We start from the raw sequence: 25331 nt of genomic DNA on the forward strand, positions 1-25331 counted from the left end.
GCCTGCTCTGATTGGTCACTGGATCCCTCTCCCCCGCCTGCTCTGATTGGTCACTGGATCCCTCTCCCCCGCCTGCTCTGATTGGTCACTGGATCCCTCCCCCCACCCCCTGCCTGCTCTGATTGGTCACTGGATCCCTCTCCCCGGCCTGCTCAGACTGATCATGGATCCCGTACTTACTTGATCACTGACCCACCCTCCTGTTCCAAGTCCCCTTGCAGACCCGCTTTGTGCCGATACGGGAAGGTGCGCTTCCATTTTCTCCTTTTCTATAAACGTTAGCATAGGTTTACTCATTACTCTCTGACTCTCACCTTTCTATATCATATTGTCTTGGAAATCTCATCATCTCCATATATGTGCGTATATAGACATTGTAGATAATTTGCCAATTAGTCTATCGCAAGGATTTACCAGGACTAATGAGCCAGCCCCTATTGATGGACCGTTGCTATTACAGATACACTGTAATCTTATGAATGCCCTGTTCACTGTGTGGAAGAGTATCTGTGGGATAATCCCCCTGTGCATTTTTAGGGCACGATGCCCTCCTTAGATGTGACACCAGCTTACATCCCTACCCACAATGGTAGAGAATAAATAGTTCCCTTTGCAGACACGGTATCTCTTTTTCTTGAGCTGATGGTCTTGTTTTCCTAAGCCCAAATGTTCCGCCATTAAAGAACCATTCGCTTCCCCTTCTTGACCTTTGATCGTATCTTTGTCCCGTTTTCTGCTGTCTTGTTGTCCTTTGACACATGGAGGAACTAACCCTGGCCTCCGTGAGCTGTAAATCCTCTCTGCTTTGTCTTAACCTGTGACTGTGTGGAAGTTTGTTCCAAGCCCTCAGATTTATCAGACTTCACAACCTGTAAAACATTGAAGACTGGATGTGAGTTCCTGGCAAACAAGGGAATTCTCCCAAGAGTTCTTTCTGAATGCTCCAGTTTGAGATACTCAGCATGCATCCATTCAGTGTCTCCTTGAGTTTGTGGTGGTCTTTCCAGTCATTTCGGTACCTGGCTGAGCAGTAAGTCTTCTCTACTGGCTTGAGGTCATATTTCACATCGTTTTCTAAGGAAACTGTGGCAGGCTTCCTTCCTCTGGGCTTCTCAAAGTTGCCCCATGGCTATGGCCCACAGCATCCATTTCCCCAAGCCTTTCTGCTTTTAGCTGCCAACAGCTCCCCATCTGTGGCACCATCTGGCTGACCCAGAGCATCAAGTCATTGTCTTCCGAGTGCTAAGCCAGCTAAGGGGTTACACTAGGAACTCCAGTAGTGTCTTTGCCCACTTAAAGTCTTTGCCAGAGCTGGCCTACTGAGCGTGTGGTACCTTTGGGGTTTGGAGAGCTGAGGACTAGGAGATAGTTAGGCCATCGCTCTGGATGCTCAGCCTCCTGGGTCCAGTTTCGTGAGGCATGTGTCAGGTTTTCTCCTATGGCCTCCTTAATTAGGAATCTCAACCTGTCATCTCTCCATTTCCATCCCTGAACCTCCAGATCCACTATTGCTTGTCTCTTGTGAGCTGACTGTCTCCAGTTTGACTTACTGGTCTAGAATCTTGGCCTTTTTCTGGCTTGGGCAGGAGTGGGTCATTAGTGAGGTACAGGGGTTTGGTGGCTGTGGAGTCTTCTGCAGGATTTGAAAGCATTTTGCTACCAGTCTGTATCCTCTCCAGAAGAGGCAAGCAGTATAATGGTTCTTTGGAGAAGTCCAGATGCTGCAAGTTCGGGGACCCAAGCTTCCTCTCCTTGTGGTCTTGGGTGGAAAGCCTTTCACAGTGTCATTTGTATACTTTAGTGTGACCTTAGTTATGTGGGCATCAACTGGGCCCCCGTGGAGAGGTGATATGACTCATGAGTTTATACACAGTAGCACGTGAGCCAGGAAGCCTTTGGGAGATGCAAGCAGAGCCTCACCTAAAGCTGCTTGCAGTCCAGCGGGGATAGCTGCCAGATGGGCAGCTGCCTTCTGAGGCGAGTACTTCAAGATGACTAACGGCAGATCGGGGCACCAGGCATATTTGACCACCTCCTCCCAGATTCTCCAGCTGGTCTGCAGAACTACGTTTCAAGGGAGGATGGCCAGAGCTGCCACACAGAATTTGTTGCGTGGCCAAGAGACAGATGTCCATCTTTCTTCTGCGAAGTGTTCATGATTTGACTGAGATCTCTGGGGCCTCTGACCTTGTCCCCTCCCACAGGTCAGAGTCGGAGCCTTGCAGTTTGGTTCCACTCCTCGTCTGGAATTCCCCTTGGACTCCTTCTCAACTCGACAGGAAGTGAAGGAGAACATCAAGGGGATAGTTTTCAAGTAAGTGTACTGGGAGCGCTCCATGCAGACACTGAAGCTTTGTCCTTCTTTCCGTCCATCCGTCCGTCCTTCTTTCCTTCCTTCTTTCCCTCCCTCCCTCCCTCCTCCTCCTCCTCCTCCTCCTTCTTCCTCTCTTTCTTCTTCTCCTCCTTTTCCTCCTCCTCCTTTTCTTCTTCTCTTCTTCCTCCCTCTCCTCTTCCTCCTTGTTCACTTCTTCTTCCTCCTCTTCCTCCTTCTCCTCCTCCCCCTCTTCCTCCTCCTCCCCCTCTTCCTCCTCCCCCCCTCTTCCTCCTCCTCCCCCTCCTCCTCTCCCCCCCTCCTCCTCCTTCTTTTAAACAGTGTCCACTGCATAGTCCAGGCTGGCTCAGAACTCCCCCTGAACTCACAGAGATCTACCTGCCTCTGCCTCCCTGAGTTCTGGAATTAAAGGTGTGCACCACCACACTTAGTGAAGCTAACTTTCAGTGAAAACTGCTTCCTTGAAAGGTTTGGGCTTCCTCACCTCAGGCCCCAGCTATGCACGGTTGGCGATTCTCAGGGCTGCTCTTTTCATTACAGGATGACACCCAGGTGGGAATTGAAAACATTAGTTTGAAAGAGTTTGCTATGTAATTGTCAGTTACATGGAACAGAGGGTTACTGAAGGTCCTGCTAGGGTGAAGCATGTGAGGTTATGGGAAGAATGTTAGGTTCCAGCCTCAGCTATCCATGGAGCCCTCACAGTTGGGATATGAGGTCCAGCCTCAGCTATCCATGGAGCCCTCTCAGTTGGGATATGAGGTCCAGCCTCAGCTATCCATGGAGCCCTCTCAGTTNTGGGATATGAGGTCCAGCCTCAGCTATCCATGGAGCCCTCTCAGTTGGGATATGAGGTCCAGCCTCAGCTATCCATGGAGCCCTCTCAGTTGGGAGGGTCACCATACTTCTCGAAGCTGCACTTTATTTACATTCTGAAAAGAACAATTTCCTTTCGGTTACTGAGGATGCTGTAAGATCGGGGAGAGTTGATAATGTGCTCATCTGCATACACAATGCAAAAATGTGTGCATATGGTAGGGTGCCAGGTGTCCACGTGGTGGGTAAATTGAGGCAGGCAGCCGTTGGGGGTCAGCGCTCAGAGCCACTGATAGAGTGGACCCAGCTACTTACCTGGGCTGCTGCCAGTGGCAGCCAGCAATTAGAGAAGTCACTCAGCAGACATTTTTTTCTGAGAGAACAAAGCTTAATTTACTGGGGCTGGCAATGCCTGTGGCCAGTGGGAAAAAAAGTATGAGCTCTTTTAACACCTTGAGAAGGAAAGAGAAAATTCACACACACGTGCGCATGCCCACACACAGAGAACAGAGAGTGGATGAAATAAAAGGCAACATCCAATCACTTTATACACACAAACATACACATACATACATACATACATGTATTCATACATACAAACATACATGCATACATACATACATACATAGCTACAGACAGACATATACACATTCACATATAATGCTTCAAGCAATGCTCCAGGAAGCAGGCTCCAGGCATTTCACACACACACACACACACACACACACCACACCACACACCACATACCACATACATACCACACACACACCACATACACACACACACAGACACACACCACACACACACACCACACCACACACCACATACATACCACACACACACACACACACAATTGATGGATGGAAGGAACAATGTTCCAGCCATCCATACTTTATTCTTTCTTCCGTCACTTACATATCCCAGCAATATCTTTTTCAGCAGTATACAATTACATTGTGATGTCATTTTAGTTTTCTAGTGAATGATTGTGAAAAACAATGTGTTCCCCCAATACCTTTACAAGAAGTAATATTACATTCGTAACTAAGCAACTTGTTATACATTAACAAAGTGCAACCAAGCAAGGTAGTTTTCTCTGCCAGTTTCTCTTACTAGCAGACAGCAAATTGTGGTTACAAAGAAAGGAGTAATTATTTTACTAGTTATCTTTAAAAGTAATCTTGTAAGAATCTTAGGGGGCTGGAGGGATGCCTTAGTGGTTAAGACAACTGACTGCTATTCCAGAGGTCCTGAGTCCAATTCCCAGCAGCCACATGGTAGCTTACAACGTGTACTCACATACATAAAATAAATAACTATATCTTAAGAAAAGAATCTTAAAAGAACCACAAATCTAAACTTTCATATAAAAAAAACCCCATTCATATCTACTTTAAATCTTCAGGATGCACATATACTCACCAGCATGTCTTATCAAATCAGATCAGGAAACTGAGAGCAAAGACGGGTATAAGAAATCAGTCGTCACCAGTCCAGCCTCAGTGAAGTCAATGGCATCCAGTGCTGCCATTGTTCTTGTTTCCTGACCATAAAAGGCGCCTTTCTGAACTTCAAATGGTCTCCTCAGATTTTCTACATCGGAGCCTGGATTTAAAAAAAAAAAAAATCTCAATCTAGTTTCACTAACAATTTTATTTTCCCAGATGCTTTCTAAAGGTGTTAGTCCTACGTGACAAACTGCATCTCTGAGTCCTTTCCTAGGGTGGTAAGAGCATCCTTAATCTGCTCCAGCAGCAGTGCCTGAGAGAGATCAAGCATTAGTACTGTGAGTGCCAGAGATACCGCCCAGTGAGGGACTGGAACACTCCTTAAAGTCTCCATACAATTCTTAGATTAAGTGGGATGTGAGGATAGCAAGCAGAGCAGAACTCTATAACAGCGTGAAGTCCTCAGGATGTGTGGTCCTCAGGGCTGTGCTGCACTGAGGCCCACACCCATGTGAATGTGGTAACTAGTGAGCCACATTCCATGAGTTTTAAAGCTATTTGTCGTTCCTCCCGCACGGCCCTCTACAGTAGGGTCATGACAGAATGATAAATGGGCTTCTATGAAAAGTTGCTCATGCATATATGTATACAGACACATTTTGCGTGCGTGCGTGTGTGTGTGTGTGTGTGTGTGTGTGTGTTATAAGTATATAATCTGTATGAGACTGTGCTCTGTACACATACATGTATATTTAGGTACACACACACATCATATACCCTGTTCCCACCAGCTCTCATAGAAGAATGAGTTTGACTTATTCAACTCTGAGCTCTGGGTTGGCTCTGCTCTCTACTGTCCCTGTCCTAGACAGAGAGTCCAGTGATGTCCTGCTCAGGTCCCTTGGCCCAGCCACTCATTGCTCCCAGTTTCTCTTGTGAAGGTCCTGAGCCCCAGGTCCCTTTCCAGTCAAAGGCCTCTCTCTGTCAGCTCACCTGTGTTACCCAGCACCCTCCAGGTACCGCACAGGGTGCAGCAGAATCCTAGGGGTCCCCTGGGAACCATCTTGACTTTTTTTTTTAGATGGTTTAAATTAAGACAATTTGGGTAGCTTTGATTTAAAAGGTTAATTTTCAATACTCTCCCAATTGCACAGAATAGCCACAGAGAGGCACACTAGAGGTTTATCTAGTGTCTGGTCTAGTTCTGCCTCGTGTATGCCATGTGTGTCATGTATGTATATGGTAGACTGGGCCCCACTCAGCCAGCCATCCCCTCCTCTTTCCACCCCTCTAAAATGACTCGTTGAGCCTCCCTTTCCAGCTTCACTGAGAATATTGTGATTCATGGCATGATATCAGAAACATTCAGAACACCAGAGGCCAGAGGCCAATGTGATGGCTCAGCACATAGAGGCACTTGATGCCTGCCATGCCTGATGGCCTGATTCCAGTTCCTGGGGCTCGTGTGGTAAAAAGAGAAAGCCAACGCTTGCAAGATGTCCTCTGTCTCCCACATGCAAATCACGGCATGCCTGTGCCACTACTCCAAACAAGGAAGACGTCATTGGGGGTGCACAGTGGAGTGGAACCTTTGAGCCTTGGCTAGGAGTCACTGCTGTTCCCTATTAACAGGAACCCATTTGCCTCTGGGGTCCCTCCCAGCTTCACCCCCCTCCCCCCAATGACTTCTTTCTTGTTTCTCCCCCTGTCCTCAGAGGTGGACGCACAGAGACGGGCCTAGCCCTGAAACGCCTGAGCAGAGGGTTCCCGGGAGGCAGAAATGGCTCTGTGCCCCAGATTCTTATCATCATCACGGATGGCAAGTCCCAGGGGCCCGTGGCTCTCCCAGCTAAGCAGCTGAGAGAAAGGGGCATCGTCGTATTTGCCGTAGGAGTCCGTTTTCCCAGGTAAGTAAATGCCTCAGTGAGCTTCAGGTAGTGGGGCCAGTGTGCCTGCAAGAGCCTGCCAGAGCCTTCCCAGCTGCAGCAAAGACTGGGGATCTGGGAAGACTGACTGGTCTTTATGTGTCTCCCCTGAGCCCCGTCCCCCTTGTTTTGCTATTCTGGCTCTAGTGCATAGCACACCCAACCTTCAGAAGCATTGAGGTTTCATGCTACCCTCTTCTTTTATCTGAACATTTGGTTGTAAGTGTCAGAAAGTAAGCTCACTTGACAAAAACATAAATCAATAGAATCAACTCATTTCGCCATGTGTGTGAGCTTCCCACCCCTCGGGGGCAGGAGCCGTGGAATTCAGTACTGCTCAGCTCTGCTCTGCCCACCACGCATCTCTCAAGCTCTCTCAGTCCTCTCAGTCTGGTCTTCTGAGAAAGAAGGAGTGGGGGTGATGAGCAACATTCCAGCCCACATCACATCTCCATGCTGGGAGGCAGGTGGGTCTCCAGCTTCTGCTAGCCCAGTCATGTGTACACCCCAGCTGACAGTGGCTGGGAGTCTACGTGAGATCCACCACCCTCCTCCAGCCACCCTCAACCAGGTGTTGAGCAAATCTGCCTTCCTAGAAGAGAAGGTCACATGCCCCCAATGCTCTCAGCCTTAAAAAACAGGTATGGTTCCTAGTCCTTGGGTCTCTAGTTGTAAGTTGTAGGTGACATGACTCTGGGCCGGCCAACAAGCTTCTGTTTAGGAATTTCTTTCGTCTTATTCTTCTTTTCTGACTATTAGAATAGGTTTCCTCCTCGTGCTGACACTAGGCTAGTCTTGGAATAGACTAGACTATCCCATCTATCCCATCCATTATCTCATGGGAAAGAGGATATAGTAAATGAATGGACGCCTATGTAGGAAATGTGATTTCAGGTGCAAACAGAAGGCCAAGCAGGTGAGGGCTGATCGCACAGGGAGAGCAGCTTTGGTCGAAGGGGGCTGCCAAGGCTGCTCCGAGGAGTTGTTTGTTTGATTTTTAAGAACAAACATGACAGGTAGTAGCAAAGCCCCAAGGCAGTTTAAGTAGCTTGCTATGGGTAGGAGCAGGGACCAAGCACATAGGAAATATGGTAGATGGAGCGGCCGGGGACAGGGGTGGGTGTGGGGGGAAGCCACTCTGCTGTGGGTGGCAGGGAGATGGTTCCCTGGATGAGAGTGCTTGCTGGGCAAGTGTGAGGACCTGAGCTTAGATTCTCAGCAACCTGTAACCCCAGAGCTATAGGGACAGTGACAGGAGGGTCTGTGGGAGTTGCTAGCTGTCAGCCTAACAACAGCTCAGCAAGCTCAATGAGCTGCTGTCTGGGAGAGCAAGGGGGAGAGATAGGGCCAAACAACTAACATCTTCCTGTGGCTTCAGAACACACATCCGCATGCACACACACACACACACACACACACACTCACACACACACACACACACACACACTCACACATACACATACACACTCACACTACACACATACACACAGACATAGGCACACACATACGTATACATACCACACATGTGTAGGCACACACACGCACACATACATACAACTACATACACACACGTAGGCACATACATACGTATTCATACCTAAACTGCAAGTATAGACACACACATACACCACACCACATATGCACACACGTACCACACACACAGACACTCACACTCAAATTCTATTTTAAAACCCTGTTGTGGATGTTGCTGAAGGCTTTGGCATTTACTGTGAGTACCATGAAAAGCTCTGGGGACAGGGGGTGATGTTCGACAGAAATGGCATTTTCATGTGGTCACACTGGCTGAGGACCTAGGGAGGAGATTTTAGAGCAACTCAGACCAGAGACAGTTTTTGTTGTTGTTGTTGTTGTTGTTGTTGTTGTTGTTGTTGTTGTTGTTCGAGACAGAGTTTCTCTGTATAGCCCTGGCTGTCCTGGAACTCACTTTGTAGACCAAGCTGGCCTCGAAATCAGAAATCTGCTTGCCTCTGCCTCCCAAGTGCTGGGATTAAAGGCACACACCACCATCTCACAGCTCAGACCAGAGACAGTTATGTTCAAAGCACTAACTTCCTGGTGTATGCTGGGCACACTGGCAGGGGCAGGGGGGGTCAGTGGGGCACACTGGGGTGTGCTGGGGCATACTGGGGCACGGCTGGACCTGAGGTGTGTGGTAAAGGACAAGCAGGGTAATAATGGCTGTAGAGTCACATGTGCACTGGGAGTGGAGAATGGAGAGTCCTGGCCTGATCCCTAGAGTGAATGGCAATGCCATTTCCTAACATGGCAGAGAATAAAGAGAGGAAGACCAGGAAGCCATCTGAAAGAGTGCTCATTCCATCTCCAGCCCCCTTTCCTGCTGGTTGAGCCTCTTTGTGACGCTTCTCCACTCTAGTTAGCACCTGAATTTCTTGGGCAACTTTTGAGAAAGTCTGCTGCTGGGCCAAAACAGTGGAGGGGGGACCATCAGGCCACATCTGAGAAGCCCCCTTCTGTATGCCAAGGGATAACTGGGTACTGGTTGAAAGTTTAACCTGTGTGGAGTCGAATAAGCTGAAGAGTTAAACAAACACTAGTCAAGTTTGCAGCATGATGACTTTCTCTTCCTGTCTGGCTGAGTTTCAACATTTCTTTCCTTCACATCACAGACTCCCTCCTTTTCATTAATTTATAAACTATTTCTCTGCACCAGGGTCTGGGCACACATGCTTGCCAAGGTACACTTGAGGTCAGGACAACTGTGGAAGTCTATTCTCCCTCTCTACCATGCGGGTCCCAGAGATCAAAGTCAGGTCATCAGGCTTGGCATGGCACCCTGACCTGCTGAGCCTCTCACTGGCTCTTAAAACAAACGAAAAGTGAAATTAGCATTTATTTGCTTTGTCTTATTACACAAAGATCTCTTTTTCGTGACTTAGGGTCATCTGCTTACCATTTTGTCCTGGGCACCGGTGATAATGTCTTCTGGGCACTGAAGGATTCTGTGGCAGCAGAGTGCACTGAAGGATTCCACGGCAGCAGAGTGCTGGCCTTGGTTGCCTTGGGTCTCTTTCCTATCTTAGAGTTCTGTTGTCACCTGGCCCGCCTTGCTTGCTCTCTTTCTCATTTTAAACAACTTTCTCTCGTTTGCTTTCTGATGGATTTTAACAATATTTAACTTAAAAAAAACAAATAGAAAGGATTAGGCAACAAATGAAAAGTTACATATGTATAAGTTTGTGTGTGCAACTATGTAACGAATTCCCAAAGTCCCGGAGTTGTTATCCTTATCAGCTGTAACACTTTGTCTTGCCGATGAGCAGGTGGGTTTGAGGACAAGGCGTTTAGAACAGGGTACACTGTAGCTGAACTTCCTGAGTTTACTTCTCAGTGTCACCTAGACAGATGAAGTTGCTATGAAGTGACAGCTGGGTCAGTGGGATGGCACTGTGGCCCAGGAGCTAGGTAGGCAGGAAGAGGAGGGAGGGCATGGTACTAGCTGTCAGAATTTCCCCCGCAGGTGGGACGAGCTGCTCACGCTGGCCAGTGAGCCGAAGGACCAGCATGTGCTGTTGGCTGAGCAAGTGGAGGATGCCACCAATGGCCTCCTCAGCACCCTCAGCAGCTCTGCACTCTGCACCACTGCTGATCCAGGTAGGACTTACCAGTCTACAAGGGAATAGCCTTGAGCCTTACAGACTAAAACATGGGCTGAACAGGGCTCTTGAGGCCAGAGCCTCCCAGGAAGGGTGGATAAGAAAAACAGGCAGCCCCTGTCCTGGTTGCTCCATTCTGTTTCCTTATGGCTATATTTGTGGGTTTCCCAACTGGAGTTCTAAGCTTATGTCTGTAGGATAAGGGGTCTGGGGTTTAAGGTTAGACTTGGTAGGGCTCTTTTCCCTGCTGAGGAGACGAACCAAGTCCACATCTCTTGGCTGCCTGGAGGAACACAGGGATGCTTTGGGCTTAGGATACCTATCTAGGTCCACCCCAGACCTACAGTGACATTCAGACAGAAAGTGCCTGTGTGTGCTGTGAGTGAAGCCTGGGACAGAGGACATCCAGACACTGCTTCATATCAGTGCTCTGCCCTGAGAGAGGCTATGGAGTGCACAGCAAGGGGTAGAGTCAGACCCCATGGCAGCCACTCTGGGGAATGGGGGCTGAGGCAAACAGCATCCCTTGTCTTACGGTGTGTGTGTGTGTGTGTGTGTGTGTGTGTGTGTGTGTGTGTGTGTGTNGTGTGTGTGTGTGTGTGTGTGTGTGTGTGTGTGTGTGTGTGTGTGTATGTGTGTGTGTCTTCTGACACAGACTGCAGGATGGAACCTCATCCCTGTGAGCGGAGGACGCTGGAGACCGTCAGGGAGCTTGCTGGCAATGCCTTGTGCTGGAGAGGATCAAGGCAAGCAGACACTGTGCTGGCTGTGCCCTGTCCCTTCTACAGGTTGGTCCACAGGGTCTGTGGGCAGAGTCCCCATGATTCTGAGTGCTCTAAAGCGGCAGGGGGATTAGCACTTTGGGTTCCGATGCTGGACATGGCTGGACAATTTGTAACAGAAAAAATGAGAGACAGAAGAAGAGGTCCGGAATGGAATTTTCTATCCAGCAGCGAGGAACGCTTTCTGCCATAGCAGAGCTCTCAGGACTGGGGAGGGGCAGTGGTGGCTTTGGGGTCAGATGGCCAGTGTTCAGATCCCAAGCCTGTTCTGCTTTGGCTGCAGTGTGGAGGGAGACACCTGGCACACGGCTGTTCCAAGAATGGTGACTTTTGTGTTACCACAGAATGCTAGTGTGTCCGAGAGGACTCAGGAAAACATCAAGTATGGTGGTTTTCAAATCCTCTTTGAGCTTTGAGGTTTTTGGGGGAACACTGGTCTAGAACAGAGAGAGCAGCAGCAGGGTGAATGGCTGGGGCTGGGATGCTGAGGTAGCCTGGCACTATGGTTATTCAAGCCACCCCTTCATCATCTGAGCTCCACAACCCCATGTGAGAATGACTGAGAGTTCTTATATGAAGAGGGAAGTGAAGACCAGGGATGGAGAGAATGTGCCTGGTCACATAGCAGAATCCAGACCCAGAGCCTACTCCCAGAATCCCCCTCCCGGCACTGTAATGGTGGTGGCAGTGGTGGCGGCAGTGCTAAATCTGTTCCCAGATGGGAATTTTGCACACATTTATTTCTAACATTTTTGTTACTTGTTTTTCAAGACAGGGTTTCTCTGTGTAGTCCTAGCTATCCTAGAACTCACTCTGTAGACCAGGCTGGTCTTGAACTTAGAGATCCACCTACCTCTGCCTTGTGTGTGCTATGCACCGCCACACCTGGCTACATTTTTTACTTTTAATATGACACCTGACTAAAAAAAAAAAAAAAAAAAAAATTGGGGGGGGGAGGAGGATGGGGGATCTGGTTCATTTGAAACTTTCCCTACTTAATCTACAAATAAGAGTCCGGATAGTCTCAAGCAGGAAAGGAGTGCTTAGTGCTGGGATCTCTGAAACCTTCACGTTTCCTACCACTGCATTTCTTGAATTGTAGCTGGAAGAGAGTGTTCCAGACACACCCCGCCAACTGCTACAGAACCATCTGTCCAGGTATGCTTTGCCTCTTTGACCCACAAACTCTCTTTGAGACTGGTTTATAGAGGGACCCTGACAGTCCTGAGCAGATGTGGGGTTGGGATGAATCCCGGGGCAGGAGGGGTGGGTGTTTGGCCTTCATCTGCTCAGCGGCATAGCTTTGCTGCGGGTGGGTTGGTGGCTTTGGAATTACCCCATTAACCAGTGTGCTTTTCGTCGGTGAGAAACACACGGAGGAACAACTTCACAGGTGCCTTATGTCTAATGTTAAACCTGGGGAGATGCCTGAGCGTTTTCACCTTGGTCAAGTGGAGTTACATTTGCCTGCGGTCTACAGTTTCTCTCTGCCACTGTGCACCATAGCGGGCCTCATTCATGGGATCCTATTGAGATCCCTTTCAGCATTAGTCCCAAGCAGGAAGAATTATCAACACTATTAAGCACCATTCACCAGGGTCCCCAGGGTGCCCTCATTGCCCTCCCACTGTCCTGCAAGCACAAACCACCCTGTGTGGTGTTTGTCTTTTTGTGGGTTTGCCACTCCCCAGTGAGGGAAGGAGCATTTCCAGGCAGAGAGTGAGGGATGTGAGCCTGGGTCAGGCAAGCCCCTGGACACATCCTTTCCAAGTACTGAAGCCCCCGTTACTGGTCCCTGATATGAAGGAGAAACTAATTCAGAGGCCATGGCTGTTCAGAAAATGAGGACCCTGAGACCTGAGCTTGAGTCCCTGCTCTGCCCTGACTGGTCACCTGACCTGTCACCTGACCTCAGTGAGACTTCCTGCTTCCTGTTTCTGTTCTTAGGGTGGCTACGAGGGAGGATAGAATGGAACCTTGCTTTGTGGTTAACACAGGCCTCATCCCCATGGCTGATACTCAGTCAAAGGCCTCTCTGTAGATCCTGTGGCTATAGTTTCTGAGCCCCACCCCTCAAGAATTCCCCATGATGCTCAAGCTGCTAGTGTCGACTACTGATCAGTCTATCCTTTAGTCACAGCAATGTGGCTAGTAAGTGGTAATATGCTGGTGTTTTGAAGAAAAAATGCTTGTCGGTCCTAATGGTGACACCCTGAGCTAGCTATTCTGTAAGCTTGCACAAGTGCAAAAAGATACTTTGTGTTCTTTGTGACTTTGGGAGGAAGACCGTGGGGAGGGTGTTAAACTTCATTTTAATAAATGATAGGGAGCAGGGAACTCAGGCAGCTCGTGGCTACAGGGTACCATCTGTCAGACACTTCAGAAGGGCCTTGCTTTGGCGTTTGCTGGCTTTCCTGTGTTTCACACCAGCCTTGAGGAGGCATCACCCGCAGTATGCAGTGCACATTCAAAAGCAAATGTCTTAGCCTCTCTCCAGAGCGTTTGCCTCATACCAGGATGTCCCACGGATTCCTTTGTGTCAGCTGATTGTGGGAGAAGTGTGAGGAGGGCAGAGCTTAGGAAGGTGAATTAAGATGTCCACAGAGGCAGAGGTGGCTACGTTCATCACTGGGCTGCCTGACTGCCACACGTAAAAGCTCATGGCTCTCTGTGTCAGGAGGCAGGAGCCGTACGTAGGCAACCCCAGGTCGGTCTTGAACAAAGAAAGGGGCCCTTCAGCCCACAGCCATGCCCTCACCTTGTTGCTATGGAGATCATCATCCTTAGAAAACTCAGGTAAAACACAAGTCAGTCGTTATGGCAACCCTGGGCCCCTCTGGGCCTTCTCAGAAGCCTTGGATAATGATGGCCAGCATCCTGATACCACAGAGGGAGCACAGCAACATGGCCCCATCCTTGACCCCATTGGCACGGGCCCTACCAAGGTCTTCCAGCTGCACGGAGTCCCTCCTCCGAGTATTAGCTGTGAGAGCTTTGCTGCTCTCCCTACCAGATGGTGTGAGCACAACACCAGAGCAACCTTCAGTCTGTACTCTGCCCTCTCTGCCTGTCATCTTGGCTTTTAACGGGAATCTCTCTGGTAGGCCCCTGTGACTCCCAGCCCTGCCAAAATGGAGGCACGTGCATCCCAGAAGGCGTGGATAGGTACCACTGTCTCTGTCCACTGGCATTCGGAGGGGAAGTCAACTGTGGTATGTATACTTGGGATTCCCCAGACTGACTCACTGGGAGCAGGTGAGGCCTGGCTTCATGCTTCCTGTTGTCCCCTGCTCCCTGCTGAGTAGAAAGCAACGGGTAGAGTTTCAACCCACCTTCTTTCCCCATAGCCCACTGATCTGTCATTTGGTGCGGCCTCAGACACTGTGTCGTTAATCCAAATGGTGGCACCTGGCAGAGCTGTCAAATAGCTGCTGCCTAATGTCTGAGCCTATCTATGGCTTGTTTCATCTCTTCTGAGGAAAAGGAGCAAGAAGGCCTAACTTCTTTTGATTTTAAAGCCATGCAGTGAAGATTCTATAAGCCTCGGCTTATAGGGAGCTGTGATTATGTAAAGTACTTAGCACAGCGCCCAGCACACTCGGTAAGTGACTTATACATGTGTGCGGTGCCTTCATTGGAAATCCATATAGGAAAAGTAAATCGTATAGGGATGCTTCGAAAAGAAATATAGGAGCATGTCTCCATGATCTTAAAAGCTGACAAAGACATCTCGGGACTCAAGGACAGTGGGAAATAAAGTTGGAGGATAAACTCATTCTGCTTTATACAAAGCACTTGGACTGTGTCCCTCAGCAGAGGTGGCAGGAAGCAATCTACATCTGAGTCTCTGGCAAGCACTGGATACTTAGGGGCTTGAGTCCCTCTGCTCCAGCATCTCTCTGGGAGGTTTCTTGTGCTTGAAGTGGCTGAAAGACATCTAGAGTGGGGTTGGTCTGCACACTTCAGCGGCCCCAGGTGACAGTGCATATCACTGTGATTCCAACAGCCCCGAAACTGAGCCTGGAATGCAGAATCGATGTCCTCTTCCTGCTGGACAGTTCTGCAGGCACCACACTGGAGGGCTTCCGGCGGGCCAAGGCCTTCGTCAAGCGCTTTGTGCAGGCCGTGTTGAGGGAGGACTCCAGAGCCCGCGTTGGGATAGCCAGTTATGGCAGGGATCTAATGGTGGTGGTGCCTGTCGGGGAGTACCAGCATGTGCCAGACCTGATCAGGAGCCTTGACAGCATTCCCTTCAGCGGTGGCCCGACCCTAACCGGGCATGCCTTGCTCCAGGTGGCAGAGCACGGCTTTGGGAGTGCCAGCAGGACTGGTCAGGACAGGCCACGCAGGGTAGTGGTTCTGCTCACTGAATCACACTCCCAGGATGAGGTGGCTGGGCCAGCAGATCACGCAAGGGCTCGGGAGCTACTCCTCCTGGGCGTGGGCAGTGAGATCGTGCAGGCAGAGCTGGTGAAGATCACTGGTAGCCCGAAGCATGTGATGGTCCACACAGACCCTCGGGACCTGTTCAGCCAAATCCCGGAGCTGCAGAGGAGGCTTTGCAGCCAGCCACGGCCAGGTAAAACTCTGCAGGCTAACCTAGGGCTGGCTTGTCAGGAGACAGGTCCATCTGTCTGTCTTCTTGGCACCACCAGCCATTCTTTTCTTCAGTGCCTGTGCTGGGAACTAGGATCGGGGCCTGAGTGTAGAACTCTGTGGGGACTTCTTGTGAGGACAGATAGGACAAGCCTAAGCAAGCACACTCGGCATGTCTAAGCGTGCACCTGATTACAGGTACTGTTACTAATTACACTTGATCATTGTTATTAGTCTTAAGGAGTTCTGAGTCAGAGACGTGTATTCTTAGAACACACACGTGTACACATGCACACACACACACACACTTGCGGCTGCACACTCGAACACAACCAAAGTGAACATGTTGTGATACCTTCTCTACTTCTCTGCTCATTCTGTTTCCTTTCCTATGAGGCTGAGCTTGTGAGCAGCACTCAGTGGGGAAATGGTAGCCCTGGGAGTAAGCAGGGCCATGCAGGGGCTGGGCTAGTACCCGAGATGTCAGAGCTGGAACACATCGATAAGAGGGCACTTCAGTGCTTCCCTGGGGAGCTAAGTGGAAGAGCCTCATGTGGGACTTAGCATCCCCAAACCGTGTTACTGGCGATGGTCCCGAGGTGAGAGTCCTCCTTCTGTAAAATGGTGATGAGGCTTGTCATGCCCCTTGTACCCTGTCCTCTAGGCCAGTCTCCTATGGCAGATAGATATATATATATATAACAGACTTGCCAATTGCAGAGGGTTCCTGTATCCATCCATTAGGCTAGGTCATTGTTGCATTTAACAAACCAAAATCGATACATTGTTACTTAGTACAGTCTGCCTTTGCTCAGATTTCCTTAGCTTTTACTTGATATCCTCCTGTTCCCAAAGCCAGAAATTGCCCTCACCGGGGAGTTAGCGGGCCTGTCTCCCCTCACCGGGGAGTTAGTGGGCCTGTCTCCCCTAGGGGTTGTGGCGGGTTCTCTGTTTTCCTTGTGCCCAGTGTGGTTTTTAAAAGCTAACATTATCAGACCACCAGACCCTTTGACTCCATATTTAAACCATCCCAGTGGCTCTCCATGTGGCTGAAAGAAACCCGAGCCCCTTCCACCAGCTTCTGAGTACTTCCTGTCTGGCTGCTGCTCTCGCACACACTGGAAGACTGAGGAAGCTGCCTCCCTGCTAAGAAGCATCCTGCCTGCCAGTTAGCTTCACCTCTCTCCTCCCCAGGGATTCCCTGAGCACCTTGCTAGTCACATCTTGTCTTGCTGTCCCTTTAGCCCCTTCTTTCCCTTGGTGTTGCTGGCTCTATTCCACATTTGTGTTCATTTCCTACCCATATGTCATAAATCACCACTCCATAGATGGCAGGTATCAGCCTATTTGATATAATAGCAGAGCCCTGTGCACAGCGGGCAGGCACTGCGTGATGTAAGGAGGCAGGTGAAAGTACAGCCGCACCTGCTGCAGTTAGGGCCTTCAAAATCCCATATTCTGGGTCCTTCTTTCAAAGATCAAAGGTGAGTGACCTGGCTTCGCATGGCTTCAGAGCTGCGGCCCAAGGTCACCATTTCTAAGCCAGCAAGGATTTAAAAAAAAAAGATGGGGGAGGGAGGCTGAGGTCAAGCAGCTCCCACTGACACGTTAGAATTTATAGTTTCAAGCTTAGAAACTACATTCCCTTCGATGGGGACTACAGCATGGCCACCCCTAGTGGCCATTCTCAGCAGGAAGCTGGGAATGTCATCACGGTAGCCACTTGTATTCATGTCTATATTCTAAGGGAAGGATGAACTGTGATTGTAAGGAGGGTGGATGCTACATGGGCAGTCAGCACACTGGCTGGCTTGGACTCTGTCCATCCCAGAACAGCCCTGCTGTACCAGCCAGATCTAGACAAGGGACCTATTTTGCTTGCTCCTCCAGGCTGCCAGGCGCGGTCACTGGACCTGGTCTTCCTGTTGGATGCCTCTGCCTCCGTGGGACGTGAGAACTTTGCCCAAATGCAGAGCTTCATCAGGAAATGCACCCTCCGGTTTGATGTGAATCCTGATGTGACACAGGTTGGCCTGGTGGTATATGGCAGCCGGGTGCAGACTGCCTTCGGGCTAGACGCCCATCCCACCCGGGCTGCCGTGTTGCGGGCCATGAGCCAGGCTCCCTACCTAGGGGGTGTGGGTTCTGCTGGTACAGCCTTGCTGCACATTGAGGACAAGGTGATGACGGTCCAGAGGGGTGCCCGCCCCGGTGTCCCCAAGGCCGTGGTGATGCTCACAGGCGGGAGTGGGGCAGAAGATGCAGCTGTCCCTGCCCAGAAGCTGAGAGGCAGTGGCATCTCAGTCTTGGTTATGAGCGTGGGAGCCGTCCTCAGGGAGGCAGTACGGAGGCTTGCCGGTCCTCGAGACTCCCTGATCCATGTGGCAGCTTACACGGACCTTCCGTACCATCAGGACATGCTCATCGAGTGGCTATGTAGAGGTGAGTGGGGATAAGCACACGTCTGTTAGGGCCCTCTCGAGACAGGACCTTTGCCTGACCTTCACACGTTACTATAAGGAGGACAGCTCCCTAGTCCCACTTGGCTGTGTGTGAGCTTATGTGCTAAACCCTACAACTCCACAAACTTGTCCAGTGTTACCGACTGTGTGCTAAGCTGTTGCTGCAGGTCCATGGGCCACACTGAGATGTTAACCCAGCCCCACAGACTTTAAGATTGAGCTGAGCTTGCTTAGAACAGGGGCTTTTGGGTCTGACCCAGACCTGGGCACATTCTCCTTTGTAGAAGCCAGGCTGCCAGTCAACCTCTGCAAGCCGAGCCCATGCATGAATGAAGGCACCTGTGTCCTGAAGAATGGCAGTTACCGATGCGAGTGCCGGGGTGGCTGGGAAGGCCCCCACTGTGAGAACCGTGAGTGGATCCCTACTGTTCAAGCACAGATGGGGGTGGTCTCCTTAGTCCTGCTGAGTTCTACAGACTCAGCAAGGGGCAGGTTGGGTCATTCAATCATTTAATTCACTCCCCTATGAAACACTTGGAAGGGTCTTACATATCTCAGACCATTTTTGTTTGGTTTGGTTTGGTTAGAGTAGGAGATACAGGCTGATGGATAAGAGAGAGAATCTGCCCTTATGAAGCTTCCATTTTAGGGAGGAGACAGAGTGAGCAGTGTAACAGTATAGAGCATTAGAATGTTACTATTGCAATACCATTACTATCCAGACTATTAGAATTGTTACATTGGGAGTCATGTGCATTGCAAACAGCCATGACAGTGGGGAGGTGGCCAGTAACAGTGTCACAGGATGTGAGGCCAGAGATGTGGAGATGGGTAGACACATTGTAGCAGCTAGTGGCCATTCTTTCTTGAATATCTCTAGTGACTGAGCAGAACAGCCTGCTGGAGGGGAGTGAGATAATGGGGCTTTGGGAAGAAAGTTGCTTTAAGGAGACACAAGTAACAGACTGGGGCCTCCTTAGATCATGTAGAAATCAAGACAACAAGACATGGCTTTTCAGCCCTTGGTACACACTGGCTTCTAGTGGCCAAGGAGGAGGTGGGGGCAAGTGGGTGGGAAACTGTGATCTGACACCTTTCACTTGGGGATGGACTTGTAGAGTAAAAAGGACACAAAGTAGCTACCGGCTGAGGCGAAGACTCAGACACCCTCAGAATTCACTTTCCTTCCTAGGCATCTTGAGAGGAGATGCCCCCATGGCACGTAGCTTCCACCAAGAGCCTGCAGGAATACAACGGCCAACCCCCTCGCAGCAAGCTCCCAAGCATCTTAGAATCGGAAAGGCCCTGTCCTCAGCCAAGTAAATCTCCTGGGGGCCCTGGAGCATCAGCTTCCAGCTCTGCCACAGGGGACACTGCTTGGGACAGTAGCAGCTGTCACTATGGTGATGTTGGGAATGACTAATGTGTCAGTATTTATCTCCTGTATCCGTTTGTACCTTGCTGAGGTAAGCTGCCTGTCATTTTTCCTGAGGATAAGAGGCAGGCCAGAGAGATCTGATGTCTTGCTTGAGGGTCATCACAGATGCTAGACAGATGTTGGTGAGGCGGTAGCGCTTTGAAGAAGACCCTGTCAGAGCTCACCGCCTGATGATTGGTGCAAAAAAGTGGGTTTCTCCTTTTTCCAAAAGACAGCTCCTGTGGATTTCATTTGCAAAGGGATTACGTGTCATTTGTGACTTTTTCTGGTGACTAGATCTGTGTGTGGGAGAGATCCGGGAAGGTCTCAGACAGCCATTTGACCAATTACTCAGTTTGTGCGTAGGGGAGGGGCATGTCGTGTGAACAGCCGTGTATGATTGGTCTGGGCACTGAGCAACGGCCTCCAGAGGGGCTTCCTTTCAGAGTTGACTCAGGAGAGAGTGGCAGTGAGCGCATTGGCTGCCCTCCTCTTAGTGGTGGCAGTGATGGGCAGAGTTCTCAGACTCAGCAAGGGAGGGATGAGGGGTAGCCCAGGAGGTGTGCTGCTCTGTCTTAATGTGCATCTCACACCCATTCGGTAATGTCTCAAGACAGACTGGTTGGTTGGTTGGTCTTCCATCAGGACTGTATCCGCTGGCAACGAGGATTCTTTGGAATATCTTTGGGAAACTAGGTACCTAACTGCAGCGCTTAACACATCAGTCTCCCCCCCACACACACACCCCCTCCCCACCCTGCCCCTTTCTTGTGCTGTTTGAAGCTGGGTTTTCAGAAGAGGCCATTTGTAGCGCTCTGGGAGATGAGAAGCATTGGTAAGGGCGTGTATCTTTGTGCAGTCAGTGCTGTAAACTCTGTGTTCTGTGTGCCAGGCTGGCTGGCCGAGATGCTACTCCACGTTTGCAGGATGCTCTCCCCGTCTCTGACCCACATTTTCTTCCTTCACATTTACACACTGGGGATGTAAACGTTACGTACTGTTATATTTCAGTCATCGAACCAATATGTAGACATTGTCACAGCAGAACAGTGCTGATGTCTTCGTGGAACACCAGGGCTTCCCAAACACCCGTGCAGCTGTAGTCACAGTACCTTCCTGTAAGCTGTCCTGGTCTGTTATATTCTACTTTACTTTGGGTTGTCAGCACCATGTTCAAGGAGTCAGAATTTGGTCTTGATGGTTTTTAAACATAAAATAAAACATTTATGTTCGGAATGTCCTTAATCGTTTGCCTAGGCAGGCTTCTACCAATCGGTATGGTTCTTTTCTCCTAAGAACTCCTGAGGAGCCTGTTTGACCTCCCGAGGTCTGGCTTTCCACTGTCCGCATGAAATCAGCTTCTGTCGGTGCTGCCTGTGTGTAGAACCTCGTTAGTTACACAGTCAATGCTCTGTCAGGTTGCTGAGTGAAGGAGCCTGAAAGTCTCTTACTAGGCTTCCCTATGTGGCTCTGCCGGTTTTTAGAGTATATATCAGTGTGTAAAAAAAAAAATCAAGACCTTTGCCCCGTGCCATGCCATGAAATACAAGGGAAACTCAAAATACAACGAACATTTTATTTAAAAAAAAAAAATTCTAACTCAGCACTTGATAAAGGTCACCAAGTGTTTATGATACAGGAAATAAATGCCCTGGGATTAGAAAGACAATAATATATGTGTAAAAACATTTAGCCTTCAGAAACCAGTGTTAGGTAACTAGTTCCAAATGCTCAGAAATGGGGCAGGTAACAGATGAAATGTATCCACGTGTGCTAGTGCTGTCCCAGAGAGACAGCACATAAAGACAGCACTGACTGCCAGTCTGACAGACTAGACAGGCTACTCTAATTCACGGCTGTTTTCCTCACAAGGGGACCAGAAATTTAAAACATCTTTACAATGGTAATGAAGAGGTAATTGACCAACTCTTTTCTTTAAAAGTGGCCTGGCCACAGGACCGTCTGTAAACACAGGAATCTTCCCCCTCTATAATACAGCATTGTTTAAAGTTTTCCTGGACTGGGGGGAAGTCCTTAGTGACCCCTAGGGGGTCAGTGCCTTGGCTTGGTTCCCAATATGTCCCTCTTCTACTGATTCCAGGGTTCTAATGTTCTTGAAGACCATCAGAGCCCACCCAACTTGGACAAACATGAAGGCAATGCATGATTTAAACCTCAACATGGCCAAATACAGGATGAAAGATGAGGGGGTCAGGAATTTAGATTTTTCTCATAACCAGAAGCAATGTGGTCAATTTTTTTCACACCTGAAAAATCTTGGTAAAACAGTTGAGTGATGGACGAAATCTTTAAAAAGAAAAGGGAAGGTACATTGTCTCATTGACAGCCAGTAGATTTCGGGACTCCAAAGAGGCCACCGCGCTGCTCCTGCTGGGATCCCTTTGGCTTGAGGAGGAGACAGGGCCTTCTCTTAACCGATGCTGCTCCGTTTGCAGCGAGCGCCTCATCCCTTGCTTGGTCTTGGAAACAGACTCACCTTTCCTCAAAGTTGCCGTTTAAAGAAGACTTGTCCGGAGCAGGATTGTCACCAAGGTCCACAGTCACATAAGAGTCTTTTAGGCAATTCTTGTCTCCTAACTGGCTCCTTTCTTCTCCCATTCCTACAGTACAGACACAAAGCATCCCACCCCACCCCCAAAAGAAAGTTATCCATTAAGAAAAATTACGTCGCTCCAAAGCAGTTACCAGCAGAGCTAGCCTCATCCCTAGGAAGAGCACAGCCGAATGCTGTGATCGAATTAGTAATGTCTGCAGGAGTGAGGCAGTAGAGGCTTATGCAATTAAATGGATTTAATAGTTCATCATTGGGGGAGTGGGTGTCTGACTTTTTCAGCATCTGCACAGGACAGGAACAAAGAGCAGAGCTTGTCAAAGCCAACAAGTCACTCCACTCGAGTTTCTTACTGTACTGAGTTACAGATTAAAGAGCCTTCTCCTTTCGCCCTCAGGGAGAAACTATGTCATGGGGTCAGGTCCTGTTTCTACTTTATGGAGCCTTTTGTCACTGGCTTCTTTGGTTTTGATGGTTGAAAACATTTCAGTCACGGCCTGTCCCTGGAATCTACTCCTGAGTGGTAGGGAGGTCGTGGGTGGGGATGCTCACTGGGAAGAACACTTGGTAAATATAAGCACTTGCCTGGTTAATCAGTGGTAAAGACTGGGCCGGGCCATGGTGGCATTCTGCTGAGAGCATCTCTCTCACTCAGAGCTAGTGCAAAAGCCACAAAGCTTCACCTGCAGCTGAAGAGAGGCCACTCACCTTGGCTTTCTGCAGGACAGTGCCTTTGCCTGTGACCATGACGGAAAGAGGCCTGGTCTTGAGCACAGATGCAGAGTTGACTGGCGTTGAGTCTGGTGGGGGGGTGGGGGTGGCAGCTTTGGGCTGTGGCTGAGAAGGAGAACAAGAACTGGGTCAAATAAAACCCACCTCTACCACCCTGTGCCAGGAGGCCCCGTGTAGAGCTCACAGGCCCTCCAGAACCCAGCCAGCACTCACACGAGGGCTCATGTTGTCCAGGTGCGTGGTATCCACAGTGGTGCCCAGGGTCACGGGCCCAGCCTCTGCCTTCTTCAGGTTGTCCTTCACCTCCATGATGCTGAGCTCAAGGTCCACACGCCTGCTCTCCTCCATCCGGCATTCCTCGTCTATTTTCTTCAGTGTCTGCTCCAGCTTGGCCAGGACCCCCTTATCTGTAGAGAGGATAGAGAACCATGCTGGGTAGAGGAAGGTTTCTCTGGGGTTCAAGAAACAAATTATGACGTGGTAGTCTGAGTGAGAATGACGTCCATGGGCTCCTATGTTTGAATGCTTGGCCTCCAGAGGTGGAACTGTTTGGGAAGGATTAGGAGGTGTGGCCTTGCTGGAGAGGGTGTGGCCTTGCTGGAGGGGGTGTGGCCCGGCTGGAGGGGGTGTGGCCCTGCTGGAGAGAGGGTGTGTCATTCTCGGTTAGAATGCTCTCTGTGCTTTGTGGTTCTGTCTCAACATTTGAGCTCTCAGCTACCTCTCTAGTGCCTGCCTGCTGGCTGACACAATCTCCCCACCCTGACTGTCATGGACTCAACCTCTCCAGAACTGTGAGCCCCACCTTACATCCTTTCTTTTATAAATCACCTTGGCCGTGGTATTTTTGTCCTAAGAATGGAGAAGTCACCAGTGAAACTGCTAACTGAATATATATATTAAAAACCTACTGCCCTGTGCGCATTACACGGGTTCACTTCTGGACAAATGGACTCCATCCCGACAACTGAAAAGTGGACAGACTGTCCCCAAGGCCTTCCTTTGATTGCCATGCCATAGCTTTCCAGGAACCTGTCGGATATGTCCCCAAACCTGTTAGGCTGGTTGTGCTCGCTAGTGCAACTATGTGATTTAAATATCAAATGAGATCCAGGTCAAGTAATTCTGAGAGGCCTCAGAGGTAAGTTGCTAGGAAACCTCCCGTGAGCCTGAGCCGGCTGAGACTGGAAAATCACCTGGAAGGTCTCGACTTTGTGCACTTTAAGACCACAGCCTGGAAATTAAGAAGTGCACTGCAGGCGTGGTTAGCATAGGGGTGACTTGGCAGACCAGTCAGCTGACCCAGATCGTCAACCTAAGTACCTGCTGGTGCCCTTGACCCTGTCCCATGGATCCAGGCAGAGACAGCCTCAGACAGGACCAGAAGAAGAGGGTCATTTCTGAGTGAGGGTGAGGGGACTCAGGCCAAAGGATCCAGAGGTAGATGACAAATCCAGGTTCATTCCCTCTCAAAGCCCGTGTGTGTTGATTGAGACAAAGTTCCACCCTGGCCCTCCATGCAGAGGCCCCCTACCTGTGCATCTCAACAGGGTCTCTTTGAGCTCCCGCTTCTCTTTGCGGAGCTGAGCCAAGTGCCCTCGGATCTCCTCCTTGCTCCTCTCCAGCCTCTCCTTTTCCTCCGTGTACCGCTTCACTTCTGCCTCTGTCCGATTCTTCCCAAGTTTGATCTCTACAGACCAGAGAAGGAACGGCTTGTGTCAGCAGAGATGGGTGAGGGCTGGACCCAGGTGGAGGCATGGAGAACACCCATGCTGGATGCCAGCCCCACAGTGATGGGGTGGGATGTGTCCCTCACTTTTGTTGTTGGGGTGGTCTAGGGCAGGTTCCCTCACCTCTATGAACCCATCCTCTCATGTAAGAGAAGAGGATCGGGCTGACTGGTTATGTCTAAAGCACTAAGCCTGGATCTAGTCCATATACCTGCACTGGTTACTCTCAGCTTCTCCTTCACAGGTGGGCTGGCAGCGATGGGGGCAGAAGCCATGGTGTCCGGGCAGTTGGCTGGAAAGGAGATTCTCTGCTGCTCGGCCTGTAGCTTAACCATGGTGATTCTCGGGATGGGCTCGATAGGCTCTGAAGACTCCTGAACCTCTGGCTGCCTCTGCCAAGACAAATCATACACTGCTCTATGACTGCAGGGTTTGGTGAGGTGGCTGGGTACCGTTGCTGGGATGGCTTGTACCTGCTGCTCCTCTGGGTCTCCTGGAGACTCTGTGTGGGGCTCCTCTGGGGTGGCGCCTGGCTTTGGGTCTACTGTGAGGGTCTCAGCTACATCGTCCTGATGTGGCACTGCTGGGAGAGAGGCCTGCGCCTGAACCTCACTGCTACTGTGCAGGAAGGACTTGACCGGTGTGAGATCCAGGTATACTCTGTCTAGCTCACTACCACTGTTAGCATCGTCAGCAGGGGCGGCGTCCTCGGCAGGCTCCACCTACAGGAAAAAGTCAGGGGTGTTTACTACCTCATTCCCTTGGCTGTAAGGGACCCAGCCTCAGGATTGCCTGTCCCCTCTCATGCTGCAGTTTCTGTGTTGCCTCCTCCCTTCCTGAGGAACCCTCTGTGGGGTCCTGGATGGGATGTCAGAGCCCAGAGGCAG

The 25331-nt window shown here is 50.0% G+C and overlaps 2 protein-coding genes across 4 annotated transcripts in view; one reads left to right on the forward strand and one right to left on the reverse strand.

Annotated features, from left to right (window-relative positions):
- Positions 1–20773, forward strand: part of Vwa2 (von Willebrand factor A domain containing 2) — a 39704-nt gene extending 18931 nt beyond the window's left edge. The window contains exons 5-14 of one of the 2 annotated variants that reach the window (XM_021152258.2): positions 2205–2314; positions 6312–6503; positions 10021–10154; positions 10812–10944; positions 12041–12096; positions 14043–14150; positions 14945–15517; positions 17425–17976; positions 18281–18406; positions 19189–20772. In XM_021152258.2, the coding sequence (XP_021007917.1) occupies positions 2205–2314; positions 6312–6503; positions 10021–10154; positions 10812–10944; positions 12041–12096; positions 14043–14150; positions 14945–15517; positions 17425–17976; positions 18281–18406; positions 19189–19319 (2115 nt within the window). In that variant the 3' untranslated portion in view covers positions 19320–20772. Of the gene's footprint in view, positions 1–2204; positions 2315–6311; positions 6504–10020; positions 10155–10811; positions 10945–12040; positions 12097–14042; positions 14151–14944; positions 15518–17424; positions 17977–18280; positions 18407–19188 lie in introns of both variants that reach the window. The other variant, XM_029472652.1, reaches the window with a different exon arrangement.
- Positions 20774–20949: 176 nt separating this feature from the next.
- The window catches only part of Afap1l2 (actin filament associated protein 1 like 2), a 95254-nt gene continuing 90872 nt past the window's right edge, over positions 20950–25331 (reverse strand). The window contains exons 15-20 of one of the 2 annotated variants that reach the window (XM_029472651.1): positions 24918–25166; positions 24656–24836; positions 24249–24404; positions 22931–23124; positions 22694–22822; positions 20950–22034 (exon numbers count right to left, since the gene is read on the reverse strand). In XM_029472651.1, coding sequence (XP_029328511.1) covers positions 22008–22034; positions 22694–22822; positions 22931–23124; positions 24249–24404; positions 24656–24836; positions 24918–25166 — 936 coding nt within the window. In that variant the 3' untranslated portion in view covers positions 20950–22007. The remainder of the gene's footprint in view (positions 22035–22693; positions 22823–22930; positions 23125–24248; positions 24405–24655; positions 24837–24917; positions 25167–25331) is intronic. The other variant, XM_021151564.2, reaches the window with a different exon arrangement.

This window comes from Mus caroli, chromosome 19, assembly GCF_900094665.2.
Source record: "Mus caroli chromosome 19, CAROLI_EIJ_v1.1, whole genome shotgun sequence".
Lineage (NCBI taxonomy): Eukaryota > Metazoa > Chordata > Mammalia > Rodentia > Muridae > Mus > Mus caroli.